Source organism: Chiloscyllium plagiosum, unplaced genomic scaffold, assembly GCF_037043375.1.
Source record: "Chiloscyllium plagiosum isolate Xiang-an unplaced genomic scaffold, Cpla_swu_hap1 HiC_scaffold_21, whole genome shotgun sequence".
NCBI lineage: Eukaryota > Metazoa > Chordata > Chondrichthyes > Orectolobiformes > Hemiscylliidae > Chiloscyllium > Chiloscyllium plagiosum.
This window is the reverse complement of record NW_028270159.1, coordinates 7,260,539-7,286,155: the sequence shown is the minus strand read 5'-3', so window position 1 is coordinate 7,286,155 and position 25,617 is coordinate 7,260,539. Positions and strand designations below refer to the sequence as shown.

General features: G+C 40.0%; 2 protein-coding genes across 6 annotated transcripts in view; one reads left to right on the top strand and one right to left on the bottom strand.

Moving 5' to 3' along the window:
* Nucleotides 1-19,942, top strand: part of ciz1a (cdkn1a interacting zinc finger protein 1a) — a 70,510-nt gene extending 50,568 nt beyond the window's left edge. Inside the window, exons 11-15 of one of the 2 annotated variants that reach the window (XM_043720560.2) lie at nucleotides 384-497; nucleotides 5,427-5,594; nucleotides 6,850-6,901; nucleotides 10,351-10,472; nucleotides 15,090-19,942. In XM_043720560.2, coding sequence (XP_043576495.2) covers nucleotides 384-497; nucleotides 5,427-5,594; nucleotides 6,850-6,901; nucleotides 10,351-10,472; nucleotides 15,090-15,794 — 1,161 coding nt within the window. In that variant the 3' untranslated portion in view covers nucleotides 15,795-19,942. The remainder of the gene's footprint in view (nucleotides 1-383; nucleotides 498-5,426; nucleotides 5,595-6,849; nucleotides 6,902-10,350; nucleotides 10,473-15,089) is intronic. The other variant, XM_043720561.2, reaches the window with a different exon arrangement.
* Nucleotides 1-25,617, bottom strand: part of bbln (bublin coiled coil protein) — an 85,219-nt gene that overhangs the window by 55,131 nt on the left and 4,471 nt on the right. Inside the window, exon 3 of one of the 4 annotated variants that reach the window (XM_043720569.2) lies at nucleotides 2,327-2,460. The exons of the other annotated variants lie outside the window; for them this stretch is intronic. Within the exon in view, the coding sequence (XP_043576504.2) occupies nucleotides 2,398-2,460 (63 nt within the window). The 3' untranslated portion in view covers nucleotides 2,327-2,397. Of the gene's footprint in view, nucleotides 1-2,326; nucleotides 2,461-25,617 lie in introns of those variants that run through there. 4 annotated transcript variants of the gene reach the window in all.

Below are 25,617 nucleotides of genomic sequence, written 5' to 3'. Positions count from 1 at the left end.
GTTTACAATTTGTCACAGAAAGATTTGTGCTTAATATCTCTGGCTCCTGGCCCAGTGCTGTCAACACCATATTAACATATCCTGCCATCTATCTTCTCACTAACAGAACAGATAAGTGCATCTCCAGCTTGAAGATATTTTCTAATCAACCTGTTCAGTGATATTATTACACACTTCTTGAATAGGTGGGACTTGAACACAAGAGCCCCATCCCCAGCCTGAATCCTACACTGTGAAAAATGCAGCTGTTTCAATGTCCCATCTCTGTGCTGTAAGTTAGGTTCAGCTGGCTCTTTTTTTTGAGGGTGGGCCTATTGGAGATTGCTGGCCCTATCCCTCCCCTTTCTGTAGCTGTGTCATTTCTGTTCTTTGTTTCTCACCAGCTTGCTAAGTACTCGCTGCGGCCTTTCTGCACTGTCTGCAGCCGACACTTCAAAACCCCCCGCAAGTTTGTGGAGCACATGAAGTCGCCAGAGCACAAGCAGAAAGTGGAAGAGGTACACTGTGCTTTTTCTAGGCTTTTCACTTGTTTCCATAGTGGAATACAGGGGAAATAAAAAATTAGACACGTTAACATTTTGCTTCTGAATAGTCATTCTCATGCTTGAGGAGAGAACTGTCAGGCTATAGTCTTCAAGAGCATACTGCATTTATATAGTGCATTTAACGAAAACATCAAAAGTGCTTCACAAGACAATTATCAAACAAAATTTAACACTAAGCTATATGGAGAGATGCAAGATAAACTGAAAGTATATGAAAAGAGGAAGGACTGAGGTATTTTGACAGAGTGTTCCAGAACTTAGGCCCTTTTAGTCTGCAGGCACAAGCACCAAATGTGGTGGAAGGAAAGTCCAGGAATGACTGAGACTAGAACTGGAGAGGAACAAGGATTAATAGTTGGAGTACTGGACGGGTCACAGCGATTGTGAAGATTGAGGTGCTGAAGGGTTTTGAACACTACGATGATAATTTTAAAATTGGTGTTGGTGAATCGCAAGCTTATGGAACTTAATGACCATCCTATTTTGTGATGACCGGACTGCTACCTACATCTGATCAGAGATGAATTGGACATTGAGTGCACTTCTTAATGTTTTGAGATGCATTCATCCATGACTTTTAACTTTTAAATAGTTGTAAATTGCCACTCAGTTGTAAATTTTTATTTAAGTATAAAAGGTGTTATTATTTGACTGATGTTCCACATTGGGCATATTCTTTAGTTCCCAACTTGCTTCTAGTCCTACTTTTATCTTAATTTCAGAAGGTTGTGGGTTTGAGCTCCATATCACTATGCTCACATTGCACTGTAATACTGAAGGAGTACATGCATCCTTTGAATAAGACATTAACAGAGTTCCTTTCTACTGACACCAGAGCTATAAGGAAAAATGGTAGAGTTGCATTCTAAAAAAAGAAAATCAAAAAAGCCAAACACTTCCAACATTCAAATTAATTCTGTGATTTTTCTGTGCTTTCTTCTGGGTCACTCTTATTTGTGATTATAATAGTTAAAATAACTGAGACATGATTGAAATGAGCAGACTCACTGTACAATGCACACATTGTAGAATGTACATTGTACCCTCAATAAGAAACAACCTCCAATAATATGTACACCAATCTTATTAACTTAGTAATACAATTATTTCCAACCGTAGTACATGAACTAGAGTGATGGAGGACTGAACCTGCTCATCACATATTTCCAAGACAGGGATTCTACTGTTTGGACCCTGACCACCTATGCTCATAGGTTTTGAACTTGACTCACTTGCTGGAAAGTCTTGAAATGTGTTATTGCTCAAATTCTCATTAGTGATTTTTAGTATACACCTGAAAATAGGAGCAGATCTAGGCTATTTGGTCCTAAAACCTGCTTTGCCTTTTGTTAATGTGGTGACCAATCTGATTGTGGACTCAGTTCTACCTCCCTGTGGAGTCTTCCACTCCTGTCAGTAGAGTCTAACTCAGCCATAAATATATTGAATGACTCTGCCTTTTCCACTCCATGAAAGAAAGAGTTCCACAGACTTCTGACAGAGAGAGAGAGAGACCTCCTCATGTACATCTTAATGGAAGACCCTTCATTTTGAAATAGTATCTCAGAGATCAGCCTGTCCCACAAGGGGAGAATATGCTTTCTGTATCCATCTTGTCAGGCTCCCTCAGGGACTTGGATGTTTCAATTAGATCAGTGCTGAATATTCTAAGTTCCAATGAACCTAGGCCCAACCTGTGCAACCTTTCCTCACAAGCGAACCCCTTTATCCTTGGAATGAGTTGTGGCAATCTTCTCTGAACTGCACACCACAACAATTTATTGAGTTGTCTGAATCCTCATTGTTCTTTGTTTTTAAATTTGCTTGGTAGCTGTATGAACTCTGTTGAGTCTCATTTATGTCTTTTGATAAGCAGGATTAAGTGCCAGCCTTCATAGTGACTGAAGTTTCTGTTCTGGAAAATAGAAATGGAATGTTTTTTTTAAACCAAGTCATTCAACCGTTATTGAGTAATGGCACATAAAGTTGAATCTTCCCTATGTTAAATTAGAAATGCTTCAATTTATAGAAGACAAGCTTGTATAGTCATGAACTATGGAAAAAAATACTTTTCACCTAACATAATTCTTTGCTTCCCAAAACGATAAAATTCTAACAGTACGGGACAGGTTAAACTCAGGTAGGAAGTTCCTGTGACCAGGCAGTCCAAAACCAGGGTTCACAGCCTGAGAATACAGGGTAAGCCATTTAAAACTGAGATGAGGAGAAATGACTTCATTCAAAGAATGGTGAGTCTGGAGAATTCTTTGCCACAGAAAGTGGTTCAGGCCAAAACATTGTTTTCAAGAAGGAGTTAGATATAGTTTTGGGGGCTAAAGGGATCAAAGGGTATTGGAAGGAAGAGGGAACAGGTACTGAGTTGGATGAACAGCTATGATCCCATTGAATGACGGTGCAAGCTCAAAGGGCCTACTCTTCCTCCTATTTTCTATGTTTCTAATTTTATTGCATATCTCCACTCTAATTATTTATCTATCCATCTTATTCGACTAAATACAAGTTAAATTGCTTTTTAAATGCCACAATCATCTTCCCTGCAAACTTATCAAAGCTTTCTCTAAAGTGGATGACTCATGGAGCCTTCAGGCTGAGTATTATTTAGTTGTCCACTGCATATCCCCTCCAATTGCAATGTTAAAGAGTCATGCTTTCAAAACCCTTTGTCTTGCACCGATCAGGGCAAGGATACCAAATTTCCAAGGGAATCACAGTTTGTATTGCACTGGAAGAGGATACTGATTGGTAGGCAAATGGACTTGCTTATCTATATATTCCTCATCTACATACTCCTGGGCAGCAACATTTGGAAATGTGGGACCAAATTGGACGTGTATGTTGATGATAGTCCTCCTTTGTTACTGTCTCGTAGTTAACCATGTGTTCACAACTATGGCAACCTGTTTGACACCACACTCAGTTTACAGTCACGTATCCTATGAATCACAAACGCTGCCTCCCTAACATCGTATGTCTGCCTCACCTCACCCTGTCTGCTGCCAAAACATTTACATGTCTGTCATCTCCAGGTTTGACTGTCAAAAAGGTGCTGAGTTACTTACTTTACAAGTGCATCCACAGAAATCCATGTTTAGCCATTTAGATTAGTTTCCCTACAGTACGGAAACAGGCCCTTCAGCCCAAGTCCACACCGACCCTCCGAAGAGTAACCCATCTAGACACATACCCCTACCCTATATTTACCCTTGACTAATGCACCTAACACAATGAGGAACTTAGCATGGCCAATTCACCTGACCTGCACATCTTTGGACTGTGGGAGGAAACCGGAGGACTCGAAGGAAACCCACGCGGACACTGAGAGAATGTGCAAACTCCACACCCATTTGCCCGAGATGGGAATCGAACCAGTGTTCCTGGCACTGTGAGGCAGGGAGTGCTGAACTGAATGGCCAGTCAGGGCACTGAAAGAATGACTAATCAGGGCAGATAAAAGCAGTCCTATTGACTATCTGTTTGGGAAAAAAAAATTTGCATCTTAGCCACACAGTACGTTGAACGGTGTAAATTTCAGTTCATTTAGTACTCGCTGCCTGTATCTGTCACTGCTCTAAGTCTCACTCATTTATCCTGAACCCACTGACCTTCCTTTGTCCCAACTTCTCATCTTTTGTGTCTAAATTTCTGCAAATAAGAAATTAAATGAGAAAATACTGAATAATGCACAGCTAGTCAAGCAACCTGTGTGGAGAAACAAAGTGAAGGTTCCTATTTTGGATTTAAAGACCTCTTTTCAGAAATTGTGTTCTGCTCTTAAATTCTTGACAACCATATTTATCAAAATAATAATTTGTGGTTCAGTATATTTCAGTGAATCAAACTGTTCTCTGCTGAATTTACTGAAAATTACATGTTTTGTATCAGTTATACTTTTGACATGGGAGAACATTTTAGATTTCAAATTTTTCCTCCCCCTGCTTTTTTTATTTGTTGACTCCTTGCAGCAATGAGGTCACTAGTCCATACAGTCCACACACTTAACTAGAGTGACCATCAATGCCACTCGGTCATTTGTACCAAATAGCCCAGTGTGGGCTGAATAACATCAGATTTTTCATTAATTGGAGACTGATTGATTGAGTAATTCATATCCAGTCTCACATCAGAGCAGTATATTGGATTTTAATCAACATTCACCCTCCACCCTTCACCCTGGCACTTTAGCCCCAGGATATACAGAGGAACCTCAATTATCTGGCATTCGATTATCTGGCAAGATCGCAAGGACCCGATGCTTGGCTAAACTGTTATCCAGCATTAGCTTATCTGGAATTCGATTAACCAAATGAAATACTGCCCACCCATGTCCTTCGGATAATCACGGTTCCTCTGTATATTCTCTAGGGTAAAATACAGCAACTAGTCATTCAAGATTGACAGCCAAATAAAAACTCTAGTGTTGCAAGACAACCATCCTTCATTGCCACTGCATCAGAATTTTGGACATCCATATCTGGCTCCATCATGGACAATCATCGTCACAAAGACTGCAGCAGTTGATGGAGAAGCCCCAGTACCATTTTCTTACAAATGTGATCTTGCTTACATTGTCCACTTCTTCCATTAGAATAAATACAGTTCAAACATTAAAATCAGACGAGCTCCGACAGTATTGCTGCACTTGTGGGAGGGTGTAATATCATTGTGACAAGTTTATTTGAGCAGTTTCTACCAAAAGTATAAACTGAGAAATTTAAGGGAGAAAATTGTTCTCTGAAAGTGGATGCAGACGCACAATATTTAATTCCTGATTTTGTGGATAACAAAATTCAAATATCATGCCACATGAACATACAATCATCACTAACATGTGTAACAATCAAACATGTATTTTGTTTTCAGGTTAAGCTGAAGCGTAGCTCCCAGGATAAAGACCAGGCTGGACAAGATGATCCAGAGGACCTGATCACTGTTGATGCAGTTGGTTGCTTTGATGAAGATGATGAAGAAGGGATGACTGAGGAGGATGATGATAGCATTTCTGATTGTTTAAGTGATAGGGATTCTCAGGTTTGTCAATATCCTGTTAGAATGGTTTGTATTGCTCTGCATTCAGACATGTCTAAATAACCCTACTTGCTATATGATTTTATGGGAAGTGACAAATTTTATACAGCTATATTTTATCAGCTGTTGCAAGGTTTTACAGTGTGTATTTCCTTGATGTTGTGGGTCCTTTACTATTTTAAATGTGATGTTGCATTAGTATGTGATGGCATTGATTCCTTTTACTGAATATCAAGCACATCTATTACAACATCCAAATGCACTTCTGCAGTGCTTTTAACTTGGTTGAACATCCCATTTCCTTCAAGAGTGTTGTGCAACAGAATTTGATGAGTCACGTAAGGAGTTTCTAGGGCAGGTCACTAAATGTTTGATCAAAGAAGTATGCTTTTAAGACTGTTTTAAAGGGAAGAGGTGGCAGACAGGTTTAAGGAATTCAGCAGCTTAGGTCTGAGGCAGCTGAAGGCACAGCCACCATTATTAGAATAATTAGAGGTGTGCAGAATTGGATGTACGTGGAAAACCCAGAGAATTATCAAGTTGAAAAAGTTTACAGAGATTGTGATGGGTGAAGACATTGGAAGGATTTGAAACAAGATAGAATTTTAAAATTCTAAGCTGTTTTGAGACTGGGAGTTAATATGGGTCACTGGATTCAGAGGTGGGAAATGTATAATTGTCCGATTCAAAACTTACTGTGGAGGAGTAAACTGCAGAGACACCACAGAGGCTTTTAAAGTATTGAAAGGTGTGAGGTTGAAATTAGAAATTGTTCGATATTGACAGTGATTGTTAGACATACCTCAATTCCAAAGTTTACAACCTTTGAGCAAGTTTAGAAGTCATACCCAAAGAATGGTGAATAAATAGAGTAGCCATTCAGGTCAAGGAAATTTATGTATAGCAGCCAATAAATGTTTTGTAAAAAGGAATTAAGTTAATAAGACAATGGAGATAATGACAGTAGAGGAATCGCTACTGCGTGTTTGCTTATGGGAGGAGAACAAGGGGTTAATTGATCTTAAATTAGGGGGTCAAAGATTGTATGGATTGGGGAGCAGGTAAAATTTCTCCAATGAAATATCCTTGAATAACTCTGGATAAAAAAAGCTTGGTGGAACAAATCACCTTTTTTCACTGTGGATTTTGTTAATTGCTCGGCTTTTCTTGAAATGGCATGGAATTTTACAACCTCGTGAATAAAATGTACATTTTTGAAAGGGGAGGAAAAAAATAAACGTATGCTTTGTACATCTAGGCATTGCTGTCAGAGTTTGAGAAGGAGCCATATGATGCTGAGGCTGTGTATGGTGAGTACAAGAGAAGTAAGCTAATGTATTTTGCTTATTGCTTTTTTTCCCATTAAAATCTATTAAGTTTGTTTAAATAACACATTAGAGAATTATATGGATACTTGAATATGCAAGTAAAAGAACTGTTAACCTCTGATTTCGCAACAATTTTAATTAAACCAAATGAATTTACTTGGTAACATCCAGTTGTGTTTACCTCACACGTGAAATGCCCCAAGGCAGTTCCCAGAAATGTAAGTGGCCAAAGATTGACACTATGCCTAAAAGAATATATAGGACGGATGACTAGGTTTGGTGAAGAGATGTATACTTTAATGAGGTTCTTAAAAGAAGAAAGGAAAAACAAATAGGTTTTGGGAGCGACAACAGAGCTCAGGCCTAGGTGGCTGAAGTTACAGCTGCCATTGCAAAGTCCAGGAGGCCAGAGTTTGAGGAATGCAAAATTCTCAGAGGGTTGAATGGTTCGAGGTATTTACAGAGATTATGGTAAAACCAGATCATGGATGGATTTGAGCACTAGGATAAAAATGTTAAATTTGTGCCTTAGTGAATTGGGAACCGGATAGTGGTGTTGGGTCTTGGTGAGGGTCAGGATTTGGGTGATGGAGTATTGGCTGAGCTCATGTTTATGGAGGGTGCAAAATAGGAGGCTGGTCATAGAGCATTGGAATAGGCATACTTCAGTGAAATAGAACCATGAATGGGGGTTCCAGCAGCATTAGACTCAGAGGGCTGGAGACGAGCGATATTACAGAGATGGAAGCAGGTATTATTGATAATGGAAAGGATAGGTTACAGTCTGGACTGAGTAGGTTGGAGTAGGGTGGGGTGGAATCATTAATGAGTGAAGCAGCTTGAGCTTGGAGTCTAGGCCAGTAGCAAATAAAGGGACAACTCCAGACTTAAAAGGAAGGGGAACAAACTATTTCCAATGTCAATTGGCATAGAAGCCAGGAAGGCAAACTGGGTGCTCCACAGATAAGTGGGAATAGGGTTGAGAGAGCAGTTGGTTTCCGCAAGGAGAGGACATGAGCATTAATGAAAGGGCAACCAATTGTAAGGGTCTTTGTCAATGGACTAATAATCTGGAGGCCTACATTAATTCATCAAATAAAAAAATTCCAATCGCACATGGTAGCTGGGAAATTTTAAATTCAGTTAATTTTTTTTTAGAAAGCACCTGGAATAAAATGTTAGTTTTGTAATTATGACCTAGTAACTAAATGGCTTACCAGGCCAATCAGTTGTACCAAACCATTACAAACATGTTATCATGGGAGTATGTCCACTGTGAGGACTGCAGCAGTTCAAGAAGCTAGTTAACTACCACTTTCTGGTGGACAGTTGAGGACAGTCCATAAATATTGGCTTTGCCAGTGATACCCATTTCTCATCACCATCTTTTTAAAAAAAACTAGAAAAAGAGAACCAAGGTGGGGAAGATTACATGGTGGGAGAGCAAACGACACAGCAGATGCCACTCAATGGCTCATCTTAGTCTTGTTGGCTTTGGCGCTAAAAAGGTCCATGAGTTTTTCACATTTTTTTGGAGGAGCCAGGTGAAAATGGTTTGAGGATGATTGGTAACTGAGAAAAGGATCCAGGGATTATCTTGTTTAGAGTCTCTCCAAATGTTTGTTGCCAAAGAAATTGGTATGTTGATGTTTTTGTTTTTAGATATTTTTTATCTTTGCTAAAATGCTTGTTCCTATGGAGACTGTTGTGTGTTGTGGTTAACATCAGTGGTTTAAAATGATCAAGTTCTTTTTAATGCCAGCAGAACCCTCCAGTTTTAAAAAAAAAACCAAGCTTCCTAAGTAAAATGATTTGGGCTCAGTGTGCAGCACTTAACTGCATTCTGATTTGTTCATTTCAGTTAGCGATTCATTAATTTCCCTCTGTGCAGAATCAGGCAATGATGACATACTAAACATTAATGTTGTGGAGGAAGGGGATGCATTGTCAGGTTAATATGAACAGAGATAAATCTGTACCTCATTTGATAGTTAATTGGAGATTACTTTGTGTTATTGGCTTGCAGAGTGGGAATAGTCTAATTTGTTAGAAAGAGAAGGCCCTCTCTTGTAACTTTCCTGGGTGGAGATGTCTGCGTTCTGTAATCCTTGTATTCCCTCAATAGGACCACATTTTGGTCCAATCGAAGAGAGTTCCAGGACTAGTGAGTCCCAGATACTTGCACAAATGTCTGGTTGTGCAGCATCCAATAGTGCACACTGCTATTGAATTACTTGTTTCACTATTTGCCGTCCTCCAGTACAAAGCAGTTGGCAAAATTTTCCTGGAACTGATCACCCTTAGAAATAGGAGTCAGCCATTGAGTCTGCCCCCCACTCCTTCAGTTAAATTGTAACTGATCTGTACCAGCTTTGATCCCCCAAATCCACCAAAAATCTATCTTTCTCAACTTTCAAAAGTCGGATTGACTGCCAGCACCCACAGCCTTCAGGGGGTGCAGGATTCGGACATCTGCTATCTTTTGTATGAAAAAGTGTCAAAGAATTTTGCTTTTGTATGGCCTAGTTCTAATTCTTCTGGATTCCTCTACCAGCAGAATTGGTTTCACTGTAATGAACCTATCAAATTCTTGAAATCTTTTAAACATCCCTATTGGATGACTCTACAACCTTCTAAGCTCAAGTCTATACAGAACAAATTAATGTAACCTAGTCTTATAATGAACACCATCAGCCCTGATATTAAAAGTTCACCTTTGTGTTTGGCCTTTGCATGTTTTGCATAAACGTACCTTCAGGACACAAAATTTATAAGTTCAAATTTTAAAAAAATTTCATTGGAGAATTGATCAATGAAAATAGTTTTAGCTTAACTGCCACTGCTGGATCCATAGCCATTGAGTTCTCACACTGCACAACAGACCCTTTGGAAACAAGTTTGAGTGAGACTTTTCTTTTAAAGTTTAGATTCTTTTCCAAAATTGGATTACCTTTATCTTATCTCAAACCATTTCATACACATCATTAGATCTCTCATCTGAAAAATTATTCTCTCATTACTTAGCCCATCCTAAGCATCTACTATTTATCTACTTAGTGCAGATAAATTGGTGCTGTAAACTGTCGAAACTGGTTTCTGTAGCATAAATCTATGTATCCAGACTCATTCCTGTGGCTTTCCATTATGATATCATTGCAAAGCTTTCCTCTTGTTAATGCACATCCATGCATCTCTGAATTCTGAAAGGTGATTTCTGCTTTTTGCACATTGCCATCCTAAAATGCTAATCATGCTGACTGAGGCTGAGAGCCTAGTTTCTGTTAACTCTTATACAGCTGACTTTTTGTTGAAAACAAAACTCTTGTATGCATTACCTTTTTTTTACTTCTGATAAGTTTTGTGTGTTTTGATGACAAGGGCACATTCAATGTAACATACAGTGATCGTCTTGGTTCCCCTCCCCTTCACAGGCCAGGAATTTGTGGTCCCTGTGACCGGTTTCCTCTGCAAGCTGTGTCACAAATTCTACCATTCTGAGTCCACTGCCAGATTTACCCACTGCAAGTCACTGATGCATTTTCAGAACCTTCAGGTTAGATGGTTGTTCCATAATGTGGCCTGTGTTTCATTCTCTCCTTAGTATCCTTTTTCTCTCTTTTCACCTTGTCTCTTTCCTTCATTTTTACACTCTTCAACCTTCATTTATTCCTGCCTTCTCTTCTCTACTTATTTACCTTGCTCTTCTCACTCTTGGCTACCCATATCCTCCCCACGTTGTACCCCTCTTTCTTCACCACATCCCCATTTCCTTCCTGCTTTACCACACACTCTCACTCTCTCTCACCCCTCTCTCTCCCTCCCCCTCTCTCTCTCTCTATCTCACTCTCTCTCTCTCCCACCCCCCTCTCTATCTCACTCACTCTCTCTTGATCTATCTCTCTCTCTCTCTATCACACTCTCTCTGTCAGCATTTTGCTCTTCTAATTCTGGTGTTTGCCGTTGTCTCAGACTTGCTTTAAAGTCCCTTCTTTTGAATCCAGTTTTATTACTGCAATAATAGTTAAGATTTTTCCAATCTAAGCTTAAAAGCCCTGAGCTTTTTAGTCTTTTGCTGCTGTTTGATATAAAGTTAGTCACGTGTTTGTTGCTGGCTGCTTCAGATTTTGCACTGATCAGTGTACCTCTACTCATTAACAGGTTAACATGACCAGGAATATGTTTACATTTAATCTTCCTACATTTTGCCCCTTGATTAACTTGGCAATCCTAGAAATTGGAATCTTACATTGGATACCAAACTGGAAAGGGATGAAATGTTGTGAACCTGCTTCATCAATCACTGTTCAGTCTGTTCATGAGCTTGAATCATCAGGGAAAGCCATCACATTTGGGACTGAGAGGCTGTGGGAGCAGAGTGTGATATGTTTGAAAACATTGCATCAAAGGAATTTTATTGAATTTGGCTTTGAGGTACATTGTTTGGGCAAACAAGATTAGCTCTGCTTTGCATCTGTCCCTATATGCCAGATACTTGGATGTCTTTTAAAGCTATCTGTAATTGTGAAGAAGTTCCCCTTCAGTGAAAAATGGTAATGATTAAATACAAGTACCTTTGAGAAGGAAAATTGGAGCAAGTCTGTGACCCATTATGCATTCACCTTTCATTTGAATTGTTTCTGTTGATGTTGGTTTGCATTGTGGGTTTTGCCATTTCTTCTACTTTTGAGGTATTTGTGCTGTATTGCAGCTTAATAGTCATCTGTCCCATATTGCTTCACTTTTCATTTCAATGCTCTTGTCTAGTTTGTGGTCTGTACTTTAAAGTCTGTCGTGTTGAAACGCATTGCCATTTTTCCATTTTCTTTGTCTGCTAATCCTTGTGATTTCACATCTCTCCTTTCAAGTCAACATTACAGCATTATCTCTCTTGACATGTTAATTGTTCTGCAAAAGCAATTAAGGAAAAATGTTATGTTGTCCATTTTACGTTTCAATTAAGGGCTGATTTGCTGCTTCCACTCCCATGCGTGCTGGCCTAATCACAAAAACTAGGAAATAATTCCACAAAATACAAGTGGAGCAGACTTGGGATTTAAATTCAGTCAAATTTTTATTTGTGTCCCTGTCTGGAAGTATATGGTGCAACCATGTCTTTTAAGCTAAGCGTCGGGAGGTGACTTGTACTGACTGATGTGTTTGATCCATCCATAGTTTTATTTTTGCAGGGCAAACCAATCTGGCTTATCCAGAGAATTTATAATTGTATTTGTTACCCAGATTTGAGTAGGGGGTTTATTACCAGCCTTAAATCTTCATCTTTTACTTTTTCTAGGCCATTTCATTTCAAAAAAAGGACAAAACCAAGGGTACTTGGGCTTTGGTTGGGCAGATTGCCATATGTTTTAAACTTCCATACACTGAGGTTAATGGAAGCAGTGTTTTAATTTTCCACCTTGTTATTGGCCTGTTTTCAGAGGTTTTAATCTGAATTTTTAAGCCTAGTTGGAGGGAGGGTTGTTGACCTTTTCTGATCTCTTAACCTTGCTTGATCGCAGACACTCAAATGGCATTACTGGGACCTAGAATTCAGAAGAGTTTGGACAGTACTGCACTGTAGTTTGTACTTTCATTGTCTTTAGTTGCTGATTGTGTACTGTGTTTACCTGGTGGTGAGGCCACTGGTGGTACCTCTTTTCACAGAGTGAGACACATGCCAGGTTAAAAGTAGCTGCCTTTAGATTCAGATAAAAGAAAAATGCTATGGATGTTGGAGATCTGAAATCCAAACAGAAAATCTTGGAAATACTCCAGTCAGGCAGCATCTGCTGAGGGGGGAAAACAAAAACAGGTCAACATTTTTGGTATATGAATCATGGAATAATAGAATCCCTAAAGTGTGGAACAGGCCTTTCGGCCCAACAAGTCCACACTGACCCTCTGAAGACTTTCCACCCAGACATTCTTTCCTCAGCTTTCATCAGAAGTTTTTCTCTCTCCACAGATATTACCATGCTTGTACAGTATTTCCAGAATTTTGTGTTTTTATTTTATATTTCCATACCTGCGGTATTTTGCTTTGTATAAAGACAAGTTGCATTGCAGCATATTTCATCGTGGGCCTGTTCCTGTGCAAGTAGTTTATGCTTCACATTTGGCATGAACTCCCAGAAGATCCAAAATGCATCTTATGGCTTTATTAACTCTCAACTTATTGTGTGAGGTTCAGAAATGGTGATAGCAACAACAGAGAAGAGGTCAACCAATCCATTCTTTTTGGTTCCCAGTCGATGTCTATTTTAAAACATATATTTCAATGTGAATATCTCTGCTCATCCAATGCCACATATATCTGTAGAACTAAGAGATCAGGCCTATTCACAGAATTTCTTAAAGCAAAATTTGCATCTGTTACATGGTGAAAACACTGAATAGCATTGAGGCACAAGTCTGAATGGCGGAGTATAAGGGATGCAGTTCTGGCCAGTAGTTAATTCTGGAGCAAAACTGGGAACTAGTGGATAGAGTTGTTTAATATAATAAACTGAGTGAAGAAAAACAAGTTTCAGGTTATTAAATGGTCAGGATCAAAAAGCACTGATTTTAAGATGATCGGCAGAAGAACCAAAGATGACGTAAAGAAGATATTTTTGACCCAATAAATGTTTATAATTCCAAATGCACAGCCAGATATGATAGTAAATTCAGGAGGTATTCAAGAGGCAAAGGTGGGAAAGAGAGAGGAGTGGAGGTCTGACTGTTTGCTGTTCAAAAGAGCCAACACAGACTGTGGGTTACATGGCCTGTATCTGTGCTGTGCTTTTCTAAGATTCTAAATATTTTTGGCTGTAAGATTTTCAGAATGAATTAAAAAGAGTCAAATGGTTTGGATTTTGTTAATGAAAAGGGTTGGAGGGTTTGAGCTATGGGGAGAGGTTGAATAGGCTGGGGCTGTTTTCTCTGGAGTGTCGGAGGCTGAGGGGTGACCTTGTAGAGGTTTATAAAATCATGAGCAGCATAGATAGGTTAAACAGACAAGGTATTTTCCCTGGGTTGGTGGTGTCCATAACTAGAGGGCATGGTTTAGGGTGAGTGTGGAAAGATTTAAAAGGATCCTATGGGACAACTTTTTCACGCAGAGGGGGTGCATATATGGAATGAGTTGCCAGAGGAAATGGTAGAGGCTGGTACAATTATCACATTTAAAAGGCATCTGGATGGGTACATGAATAGGAAGGATTTAGAGGGGCGAGTGCTGACAAATGGGACTAGATTAATTTAGGATATCTGGTCGGCAAGGACGAGTTGGACCGAAGGGTCTATTTCCATGCTGTAAATCTTTGCGACTCTTAAAAATGTGATTTCGTGAAAAACATTTCATTGGCATTAGTATTTAAATGGAGTTCTCAGTTGAATGTAAGAAATCTGTTAGCATATTGGGCATATTTTAAAGACAGGAAATTTATCAAAGGTCGACAGCAAAGCACGTGTCATACTAACAACAAGAGACTAAAACTACATTCAAAGAAATATGTTTTAAGCAATATCTTAAAGGAGACTAGAGGGGTGAGAGTTGGAGAGGGTTAGGTGGGAAATTCTAGAGTTATAGTGCCTAAGCAGCTGTCAACTAGTATATAGTGATTCAAATGGGATATGCATGATGCCAGAATTAGATAAATACTGAGTTCCCTGAAGATTCTATGGCAGGAGGTGATTACAGAGGTAGGATAAGGAGATCTGAAATGCTCTGAAATAATAGATATCTGAAATTAAGTATTAGCAGGGTGAATGAGAGGGCTGCAGATTTTGGTGGATGGATGTCATCTGATAATTGAAAATGATCACATAAGTTGAAGGACTGAGCTCGTAGGATTCTGGCTCCTTCTCAGGCAATGGATTATGTTGTGTTGGGTACTAAACAGAAACCATGTAGCTCCCATAAAGTGCAGCAGAAAACTGGACAACAAGTAACATTCTCACCAATTTTGTAGCATTAGCACAAGATTTAGGAGCAGATCACTTCTCTGAATACTCAAGCAGAGAACAGCACAGCATTGGAACTTAGAAAGGAAGGCATTGCTTTTTTTAGAAAAGTGTTACAATCAGCATCAAAAAAACTAAATTGACCAAAAGTATGCATTTTGTAACTGAGACTTCCAAACATTTGGTGCCTTTCTCCATTTTTTTTTGTATTTACTCTTTTTTTGAACAGGGTTACAAAGCACAAAGAGCCCAAGATTGTTCATCAGCTTCTGCTCAAGACCCAGCTCCATCTGGGGTGAGTAGCTTTGGTTTAACAGATGATCACAAATCAGGTCAGAAAGAGGTGAACACTGACAGAACATCTACTGAAGCTGCTGCCAGCGAGCCTGAAACGGAGGAGCTGAGTGCTAATTCTGAGATCCAGGCTCCAACACTGTTGGGTGTTGATGATGCTGTTCCCAGCGTGGGCCAGGACAGTGCTTCCCCTTCTCAGAATCTCCAGCTGAAGAACTCCAGTGATGGGACTGGAGAGATCTCTGAGAGTGCACCTGTCACAGTCTTTGCTAGCAAACTAATTGAGACCCCTACCCCAAATAGTGAAGCACTGGGCAGTACCAGTTTAGCAGTGGAGCAGGTGTCTGCTTCTGAGAAATGTGAAGGGAGTTCTATTACTGGCAGTGAAGCAGCAGATGATGACCAGGATGGAAATGAAGAGTGTGACCTCAGCTTGACCAAGGCTGAGGAACCTAGTGAAACAGAGGATGGTGAAGAGGAGCCCCTGGTTGAGAAGGAATGCGAAGGAGTGACTGTCAAAGAGGAAAGTAATGATGCAGAGGTCGTAATTGATTGCATACCCTTGGAATTCAATACCCCCAAAACGAGATCTGGGAGGGCAACTAGAGGCCGTCGTTTCTCTGCAAGACGGAAGAAGTAATGAAGGATCCAAATCTTTCTTTCTTACCACAGTTGGGATAAATGTGGGTTTATCACTGTTAGATTCACAGTGGACTGTCTATCAGTGATAATGTATTTTTCTTTCGTCAGTGAGGGAAGATAATGTGCAAGTCCACTGCTGATTATAAACTGTAGTGTCTCAATGCAGTACCTGTTCAAAAATATTTTAGCACCTTCTTATAAATTGTAAAGTAGAGGCAACTTAAATGCTCCAAAGATTTTAGTGTTGTAACTTAGAGCATTAGCCTTCAGTGTTTGCTTTTGGAAGTAACATCACTGCAGTCTTTACTTCTTGTACTGCAGCTGGGTAATTCCTTCTGTTTGAATACTGTCCCTTCACTGCTGATACCTGAATCTTAGGTATTGTAAAACAAAGTAATTCCTTGTAGGCTTGAATCCCTATTTTTAATTTAAAAAAAGCCTCCTTTCAAATCAGCAACTGCTTATAGAAGACATTGAGGTGTAGCATGGCCAAGTAGGGTGCTTCTACTTGGAGCCCTTTGCTGTGGATTATTGCATTGCAGTCCATAGCAAACTTGTCACTGAGTGTGAAGTAGAAAATGGAATCCTTTTGCTGAATCCTGATTAGTGGATTTCACTTTTTTAAACATTAGAAAAAACACACTTCCATTTGCTGTAAGATAGCTAACTGATTTTCATACTGAGCAATAACAGATTATCTGCACAATATGCAAGTTGCACACTTGCATTACAGATGGTAGAAACATAATGTAGCATACACTCCCAGACCTACCAAGGTTGTTGCACAATTCCCAGTATTGATTCCAAAAGCACTCGTTGCTATTTGTCCTTTCTTCCTGAAGCAATGGCGGGGGGGGGGGAGGGGTTATGGGAGAGTGAATGGGGTTTCTGAAGTGAGGGTTTTCAGCTAAATCAGCACAGTGTGAAGTAAGGGTTTGGGGAAAAAAAGAGTTTCTTTGCTTGAGCTATGGGTTGGGGGTGGCATAAAAGTGTTTCTTTTGCATGGTTTGGAATCAGCTATGATGGATTAAAATGAAGCGGCTTGTGGGAAAAAGGTTTTTCGACAAATTCACTGAATCCCTTTCTCTAAACATCAGTTCCTGATGCTACATGATCCCACTAAAACGCATGCAGTTCTGGCATTAACATTAGATGATACTATTCTAGCTTTACTTACCAATCAACCAAACTAGCACTATTTTTAATGACCAAAAAGATGTGGGTGATTGTAGCAAACCCAAATTTATTGTATCCCCCTAGGTAATTTGGAAAAATTAGTAGGCTGCTCTCCGTCTTTCCACATGTGTCCTCACGATGAGGGAATTTCGGAATGTTGAATAGCAAGGGAAAGGCAGTACATATCCAAATCAGGATGGTGTGCCTTGGGATGTTGCTGTTCTTGTCCATCGGAGAGATCCCTTGTACAAGGCACCATATCTTCAGCTACTTTAGGAAAAACTTCCTTTGGCCAAAGAACACACTAAGAAGCTGTTAACCTTATTTGGGCGGTCTAACTGTAATGGCATGTAATGCCATGGCACTAGTGGGATTGAAGTGTGAAATTACAGCAGTATTTAACAAGACTGGCTCCTGCTGTTTGTAATCCAGCATAGTCTTTGCTTTCAGTCCTGGAACCGTGTACTCCAGGTACAGAATGGGTAGAATAGTTGGTGATGGTTGGTACAGGACTTGGGAAGGACTTTTATGTTTTATTTTGGTCTGTTGATATGGCAATGCAAATGCGAACATTAATTGTGCCAGCCAATTTTCCAAGAAGTGCCACCAGTGATTTTTTTTTTAAATTTCGAATCTGTTTCACTCAGTGTTCCAGTAAACTTGTTTTAAAACTGTACTGCGTCTATGAACTACTACTTCAGAGGGGCGCATTTCATGGTGTCCAAAATAGCCAGCTGTCCTTGAAATAACAGAATCCTAAAGTTTGGAGAAATTACTGCTTTCTCTGGCTTGGTTTGGCAAACATGACTGTCCTTGAGCAGTGGCTGCCCTGTACCCCAACCCAGAGTCCTGTGTCCCAGTTTAAGCTGCAGTAGGTCAAGGAAACATAACATCCCTGGAAGTACTTTATTAAGACTTTAACAACAGAACACAATTTGATTTTATAACAAAGTAACCCCTTTGAGAGCAGCAATTAAACTTCATTTTGACTGAGGATGGAGGTTGAGAGAGGAGGTCATACAGGTGTATGAGACACTTGTTTGTGTGTCACCCACATTTCTCATCTGAATGCGCGCACACTTGTATTTTTAAGGATTGGGCTACCAGGAGTACACATGGTCCTAGACATACATAGGATGTTCTTAATTTAATAAAGAAGTTGTCAACCAGAAATAGGATCAGGAGCAGACCCATCTGGCCTGTTCCATCACTCAAAAATGGTCATAGCAGATTTTCTACCTTAACTTCATTTTCCTGCTATATATCTTAGTATCCAAAAATCCATCAATCCCTGTATTTTAATGTACTCAGAAGACTGAACATTTCCGGCCTCTGCGATAGAGTCAAGGCAGAACTGGAATCTGGAACATTAGATTCTGCTACCAGGTTCACTGTCAGGGTTCATACAGGACCCTTTAGTACAGTGGAACACTAGTAGAATGAAGAATGTGTTAGGTGTGTTTTTAAAGAAAGTTTGGGGATAATTATCACAATAACCTATTTGGCTTGTACGATTTGACACAAGTCCCCGTGTGGGACCAGAATCGATAGCACATTCTGCACAGGATTGTTCACACTTGACGATACTCCTCTATCCCCAGACTCAAATCTCCTTTGTGAAAGAGCCATTTTCCTCCATCAGCTGGCAGATCTTCATTTCAAATGGCTGTTGAAAAGAATGTGTGTTTGCTTCATCACAGTATATGGTTCTCTGTATTCCTCTTAATTAAATACTCCGAATAGCAGTCTGTAAAGCCAGTACAGACATCAGAGCATCTGCTATTTTTGACTGTCATATCACCACCTCAGATTAGTCATTTGAGAATCTAGTGTCATAAACACTTATGAATAAATGTGATGTTCATAGTCTTACAGTGCTGTCATCTGGTCTAAGTTCAGTTGCTCTTACTTCAAAGAAGAAAAAAGCTGAATTCTTTATACTTGAGTTAAAACCTGGAGTTAATAAGATGTAGGCCTTTTCTAATGAAAGCAAAATACTGTGAATACTGGAAAACTGACGCAAACATGAAAAATGCTGGAGAAACTGATATGCAGCACCTGTGGAGAGAGTAACAGCTAATGTTGAATCCATGTGACTTACTTGGTTCTGAAGAAATGGCACCAAACTCACCGTTAATTCAGTTTCTCACGTCCACAGATGCTGCCAAGTTTCTCCAGCGTTTTGTTTGTGTTTCCTGTGTAATTTTCTTCCCAAATGGTCCCAATATTTCAAACTGAGATGCCATGTAAAGGAAATTTGTTCAAATGAACTATCCAGTTCTCCATCAGGAGAAAGTGAGGACTGCAAATGCTGGAGATCAGAGTTGAAGAGTGGGGTGCTGGAAAAGCACAGCAAGTCAGGCAGCATCAGAGGAGCAGGAGAATCGAGAATGAGTCTCATTCCTGATGAAGGGCTTATGCTCGAAACGTCTCTTCTCCTGCTCCTCGGATGCTGCCTGACCTGCCGTGCTTTCCCAGCACCACACAGACTCAGTTCTCCATCAGGTTCTCATTCCATCTCCCTGAGCTGGACTAAATAAAGGTTCAAATGTTGGGATCCTTCATCCATGGCAATCCATGCATGACAACGACCAAGAAAGTTGCTTCTGTCATTCGGACGGTACCTTATTCACACACATTTGTGGAGGTAGAACAACTGTATACAGTGGAGTGCATATACTCTTTTTAATCTGTTTTATGCATCCTTGACCAAGCTGATCTGTAAAATGTCACAAATGCATCATCAGCAGTTAACAAATCCTCTTAAGAACATGACATTGGGTTTGTAGTAAAGGAATATTTTGGATGGACAGTGTTCAGTGTATTTAGAGAAATGGGGCATTTAAATGCTACTGTTTTTTTGAAGATGGTTGTCCCTTATGTTGAGTAATTTTTTAAAAGTAATTTCATGTTGCTGTTTGTGAATAATGTCGTTTTCCCTTATCCAAAATAAAACTGTTTTCACTGTAATTTCAGAAAGATGTTTGTTTTAGTGATTGAATTGGCTTGCAATGAGGTTTTAAAAATAAAACTTCAGTCACATTTTAGTTGAAATAATTTTTAAATATATAGCAAATTGTATCTCACTAAATATAAATGATAATTTTAGAAATTCTTTGCACTTCTCCACCCGTAGATTGAGATTTCTTGCTACTTAATTTTTCAAGTGAGAATGACTGCCCTTGATATGAAAGAGTCCTAGCAAAATGGGAAGCAATGAGAATTAGGCTTCCACGTGGGAAGATGGTTGTGGTTGTTGGACATGAGTCATCTCAGTTCCGTGACATCTTTGTTGGAGTTCCTCAGGATAATGCCCTAGGCCCAACCATCTTCAGCTGCTTTGTCAATGATCTCCCCTTCATTCAGTCAGAAGTTGGCATGTTTGCTGATGAGTGGACAATGTTCAGCACCATTTGAGGATCATCAGATACTGAAGGCAGCCAGTACCCAAATGCAGCAAGTTCTGGGCAATAGCTAGGCTTGGGCTGAGCAGTGGCAAGTAACATTAATATCACAAATGCCAGGCAATTGCCATTTCCAGTAAGAGACAATCCAGCCATCAGCCCTTGACATTCAAGGTGTTGTTATTACTGAATGTTCCAATACCAACATCCTGAGGGTTTCTACTGACCAGAAACTAAACTAGCCACAGAAATACAGTGGCATGTTAGAGGCTAGGCATCCTGCAGCAAGACCATAATTCTATTTGTTTTATAATAGTGATGGAGAAGGATAGACCTGATCTAAAAGTTGAAGTTCTAAATTGGAGAAAGCCCAATTTTGATGGTATTAGGCAAGAACTTTCGAAAGCTGATTGGAGGCAGATGTTCGCAGGTAAAGGGGCGGTTGGAAAATGGAAAGCCTTCAGAAATGAGATAACAAGAATCCAGAGAAAGCATATTCCTATCAGGGTGAAAGGAAAGGCTAGTAGGTATAGGGAATGCTGGATAACTAAAGAAATTGAGGGTTTGGTTAAGAAAAAGAAGGAAGCATATGTCAGGTATAGACAGGATAGATCGAGTGAATCCTTAGAAAGAAAGTAGGAGTATACTTAGAGGGAAATCAGGAGGGCAAAATAGGGACATGAGATAGCTTTGGCAAATAGAATTAAGGAGAATCCAAAGGGTTTTTACAAATATATTAAGGACAAAAGGGTAACTAGGGAGAGAATAGGGCCCCTCAAAGATCAGCAAGGCGGCCTTTGTGTGGAGCCACAGAAAATGGGGGAGATACTAAATGAATATTTTGCATCAGTATTTACTGTGGAAAAGGATATGGAAGATATAGACTGTAGGGAAATAGATGGTGACATCTTGCAAAATGTCCAGATTACAGAGGAGCAAGTGCTGGATGTCTTGAAACAGTTAAAAGTGGATAAATCCTCAGGACCTGATCAGGTGTACCCGAGAACTCTGTGGGAAGCTAGAGAAGTGATTGCTGGGCCTCTTGCTGAGATATTTGTATCATCGATAGTCACAGGTGAGGTGCCGGAAGACTGGAGGTTGGCTAACGTGGTGCCACTGTTTATGAAGGGTGGTAAAGACAAGCCAGGGAACTATAGACCGGTGAGCCTGACCTCAGTAGTGGGCAAGTTGTTGGAGGGAATCCTGAGGGATAGGATGAACATGTATTTGGAAAGGCAAGGACTGATTTGGGATAGTCAACAGGGCTTTGTGCGTGGGAAATCATGTCTCTCAAACTTGATTGAGTTTTTTGAAAAGGTAACAAAGAAGATTGATGAGGGCGGAGCAGTAGATGTGATCTATATGGTCTTCAGTAAGGTGTTCCCCATGGGACACTGATTAGCAAGGTTAGGTCTCCTGGAATACAGGGAGAACTAGCCAGTTGGATATAGAACTGGCTCAAAGGTAGAAGACAGAGGGTGGTGGTGGAGCATTGTTTTTCAGACTGGAGGCCTGTGACCAGTGGAGTGCCACAAGGATTGGTGCTAGGCCCTCTACATTTTGTCATTTATATAAATGATTTGGATGTGAGCATAAGAGGTACAGTTAGTAAGTTTGCAGATGACACCAAAATTGGAGGTGTAGTGGACAACGAAGCAGGTTACCTCAGATTAATACAGGATCTGGACCAGATGGGCTGAGAAGTGGCAGATGGTGTTTAATTCAGATAAATGCGAGATGCTGCACTTTGGGAAAGCAAATCTTAGCAGGACTTGTACACTTAATGGTAAGGTCCTAGGGAGTGTTGCTGAACAGAGAGACCTTGGAGTGCAGGTTCATAGCTCCTTGAAAGTGGAGTCGCAGGTAGATAGAATAGTGAAGGCGGCGTTCGGTATGCTTTCCTTTATTGGTCAGAGTATTGAGTACAGGGGTTGGGAGGTCATGTTGTGGCTGTACAGGACATTGGTTAGGCCACTGTTAGAATATTGCGTGCAATTCTGGTCTCCTTCACATGGGAAAGATGTTGTGAAACTTGAAAGGGTTCAGAAAAGATATACAAGGATGTTGCCAGGGTTGGAGGATCTGAACTACAGGGAGAGGCTGAACAGGTTGGGGCTGTTTTCCCTGGAGCGTCAGAGGTTGAGGGGTGAACTTATAGAGGTTTACAAAATTGAGGGGCTTGGATAGGATAAATAGGCAAAGTCTTTTCCCTGGGGTCGGGGAGTCCAGAACTAGAGGGCATAGGTTTAGGGTGAGAGGGGAAAGATATAAAAGAGACCTAAGGGACAATGTTTTCACGCAGAGGGTGGTACGTGTATGGAATGAGCTGCCAGAGGATGTCGTGGAGGCTGATACAATTGCAACATTTAAGAGGCATTTGAATGAGTATATGAATAGGAAGGGTTTGGAGGGATATGGGCCGGGTGCTGGCAGGTGGGATTAGATTGGGTTGGGATATCTGGTTGGCATGGACGGGTTGGACCGAAGGGTCTGTTTCCATGGTGTATATCTTTATGACGAAGTAATTCACCTTCTGATGCCCCAAAACCTGTCTGCTATCTACAAGGCATAGGTCAGCACTGATAGAATATTCTCACTTGTCTGAATGAATACAGCTCCAACACTCAAGTTGCTTGACATCATTCAAGACAAAACAGTCTGCTTGAATGGCACCACATCCGTACGCTCCACCACTCATGCTCAGTAGCAGTAGTGTGTTCCATCTACAAGTTGCACTGCAAAAAAAAAATCACCAAAGCTCCTTTGGCAGCACTTTCCAAACTCATGACTACTAAGGACAAGCAGCAGATGGAGGAAAGCCAAGTCACTCACCCTTCGGACTTGGAAATATATTGCTGTTTTTTCTGTGTCATAGTGACAGAAATCATGAAATTCCTAACATTGCGAGTCTACCTACAGCATATGGACTGCAATGGTAGTCACAAAAGCAGCTCACCACTACCTTCTCAAGGGCAGTTCAGGAGGAGAAAGTAATGCTGGCTCAGTCAGTGACTTCCACATCCCATGAACAAATAATGAAAAATATCTGCATTCAGAACCCAAGCATCAAACTATAACTTATCAACTAGCTTCAGTTTCAATCACCACCTCGTCTTTTGGTTAGCAGTTTCCAGGTGCAGTAACTGAACATCTATTTATCTTAATATCGCCTGTGGTCTTTTAGTTTCTTAAGAGAAATCATATTTATACTGCATGTTGTGTTATGGGTGCATGTGGTACAGCAGTAGTGTCCCAGTCTCTGAACTAAGAGGCCCAGACTCAAGTCCTATCTGTTCCAGAAATGTATCATAACACCTCCTCTAGATTGATTGGTGTAGTGGAAGCAAATTCAAGACCCAACTGACCCCCATCTTGTTAGTCTACTAATTGTCCTGATTTGGTTAGTTATTTGTCAACCTATTAACTGTTTAGCATTTTCAATATGGTATAATTTGAAAACAACTTCTGAAGCCTTCCCTCCATTGATACTTCAGTTGACAATGTAACAACATGCAAATTACGATGTGGAACGAAACCTCATGAATTGGTTATGGGCTCAGTATCAAAAGTCTATCAAAATAGAAGGTACATTGCTTTCCATTTGAGCTGCAAGTACTTTTGGTGATAGCCAGTTAGAAACTACACATTAGTTCAATTTTACTAAAAAGCACACCACTGTGCAAAGATTTTATTATACATTTTTTTTCCACCGCCAGGAAACAGCCATGTGGCAAATGACACATTAACAAGCAAAGCCTGTTAAGGGCAATGCTATGATCTTAAAAAATGAGGGGGAGGGAAGGAGAGGACTAAATCAACATGGATTTGGAGGGGCAGTAAAGCATTCTATCCACCCACAGTGCTCACCTTTCCCTAAAGGCATCAATGGGCACTGCATGCTCCTTCTTGAAATACACCTAGGCTCAAACATAACTGCAGAAGATTGCACATTATTAAAATTAAATATCTAAATAGTGTTTTAGCTTTAATTTGCTGTAGAGTCAGCCCCCACCCATCTGCTGAACACAGTAAAACTACAAACACTAAGTGGTAAACTTTGAAATTGCAAAAAAGGATAATGCTATTGATTTAATATTATGAAAACAATTGAATATTTATACTTTCATACACAGTAATCTGAAAAATGTGTACACAAAGGGACTAATCAGTCATGACCTGCACATCACCTGGAATCCCAGGTTAGGTTTAAGTTACATTATCGTTCATACAAATGGTACACATAGACAGGTGTGTTCAGGCGGACTGCTGATCCTTTTACAATGTTCTGTTGCAAAATAACAGCATGCACTGTCTCAATTATTTCTTTATTGCATAAACAATTTTATTACCATTTTTTAAAAAAATCTTTTACATCCTCTAATAAAATATCAGTAATTTCAGAGCAGCAGAGAGAACCTGTCTGCCATCACAATCCCAGTCAGAGGCACTGGTAAATTACTGCACGATGTTGTGGGCATAGAAAATCTGAGGAAATGAAAACAATCAACTTTTACAGAAACTACTTCCACGTGCTACAGAAGAAATTTTACACCTTGCATTATTTACTTCAATTCTTTTCACCCCACAATGCATGTTTTATTTACCTTATAACTGTGCAAGGGATTGAGCATGCAATTCAAGCTAAGATGCACAGGAGTTTAAGACACTCACCCAAAAGCAGATCCTGCATAGTGAATAAGGAAAAACAAATCTTACAAAACAGATGATGTTCAGAGCTAAAAGTCTTACTGTTTGCTAACACATGCAACTGCATACAGCAATGGAATTTGGTGTCAATGATAAACTAGAGCCAGACAGGAAGGAATGTGCCCTAAGGATGCCAAAGATTAGATGTGCCACAGAAACAGGGACCAGCCACTGGCCTAATCTTGAGAAGCAGGTATGGAGACAAAAATTGTCAGAATGGGTTCATTGTCACCAGAAATGCAATGCATGTATATAAACTTAAGTGGACCAAATTAAATCCTGAGACCAGCAAATATTTTACAGCAACACATTGCCACTTGATGGGTAAAATAAAAAATTGTGTTGTGGCAGGAGATCAAGATCACTCAGTAATTAGCAAAAGTTAAAATCACACAACACCAGGTTATAATCTAACAGGTTTATTTGGAAGCACTAGCTTTCGGAGCGCAGCTCCTTGAAAGCTAGTGCTTCCAGATACACTTGTTGGACTGTAACCTGGTGTTGAGAGATTTTTAAACTTTGTCCACCCCAGTC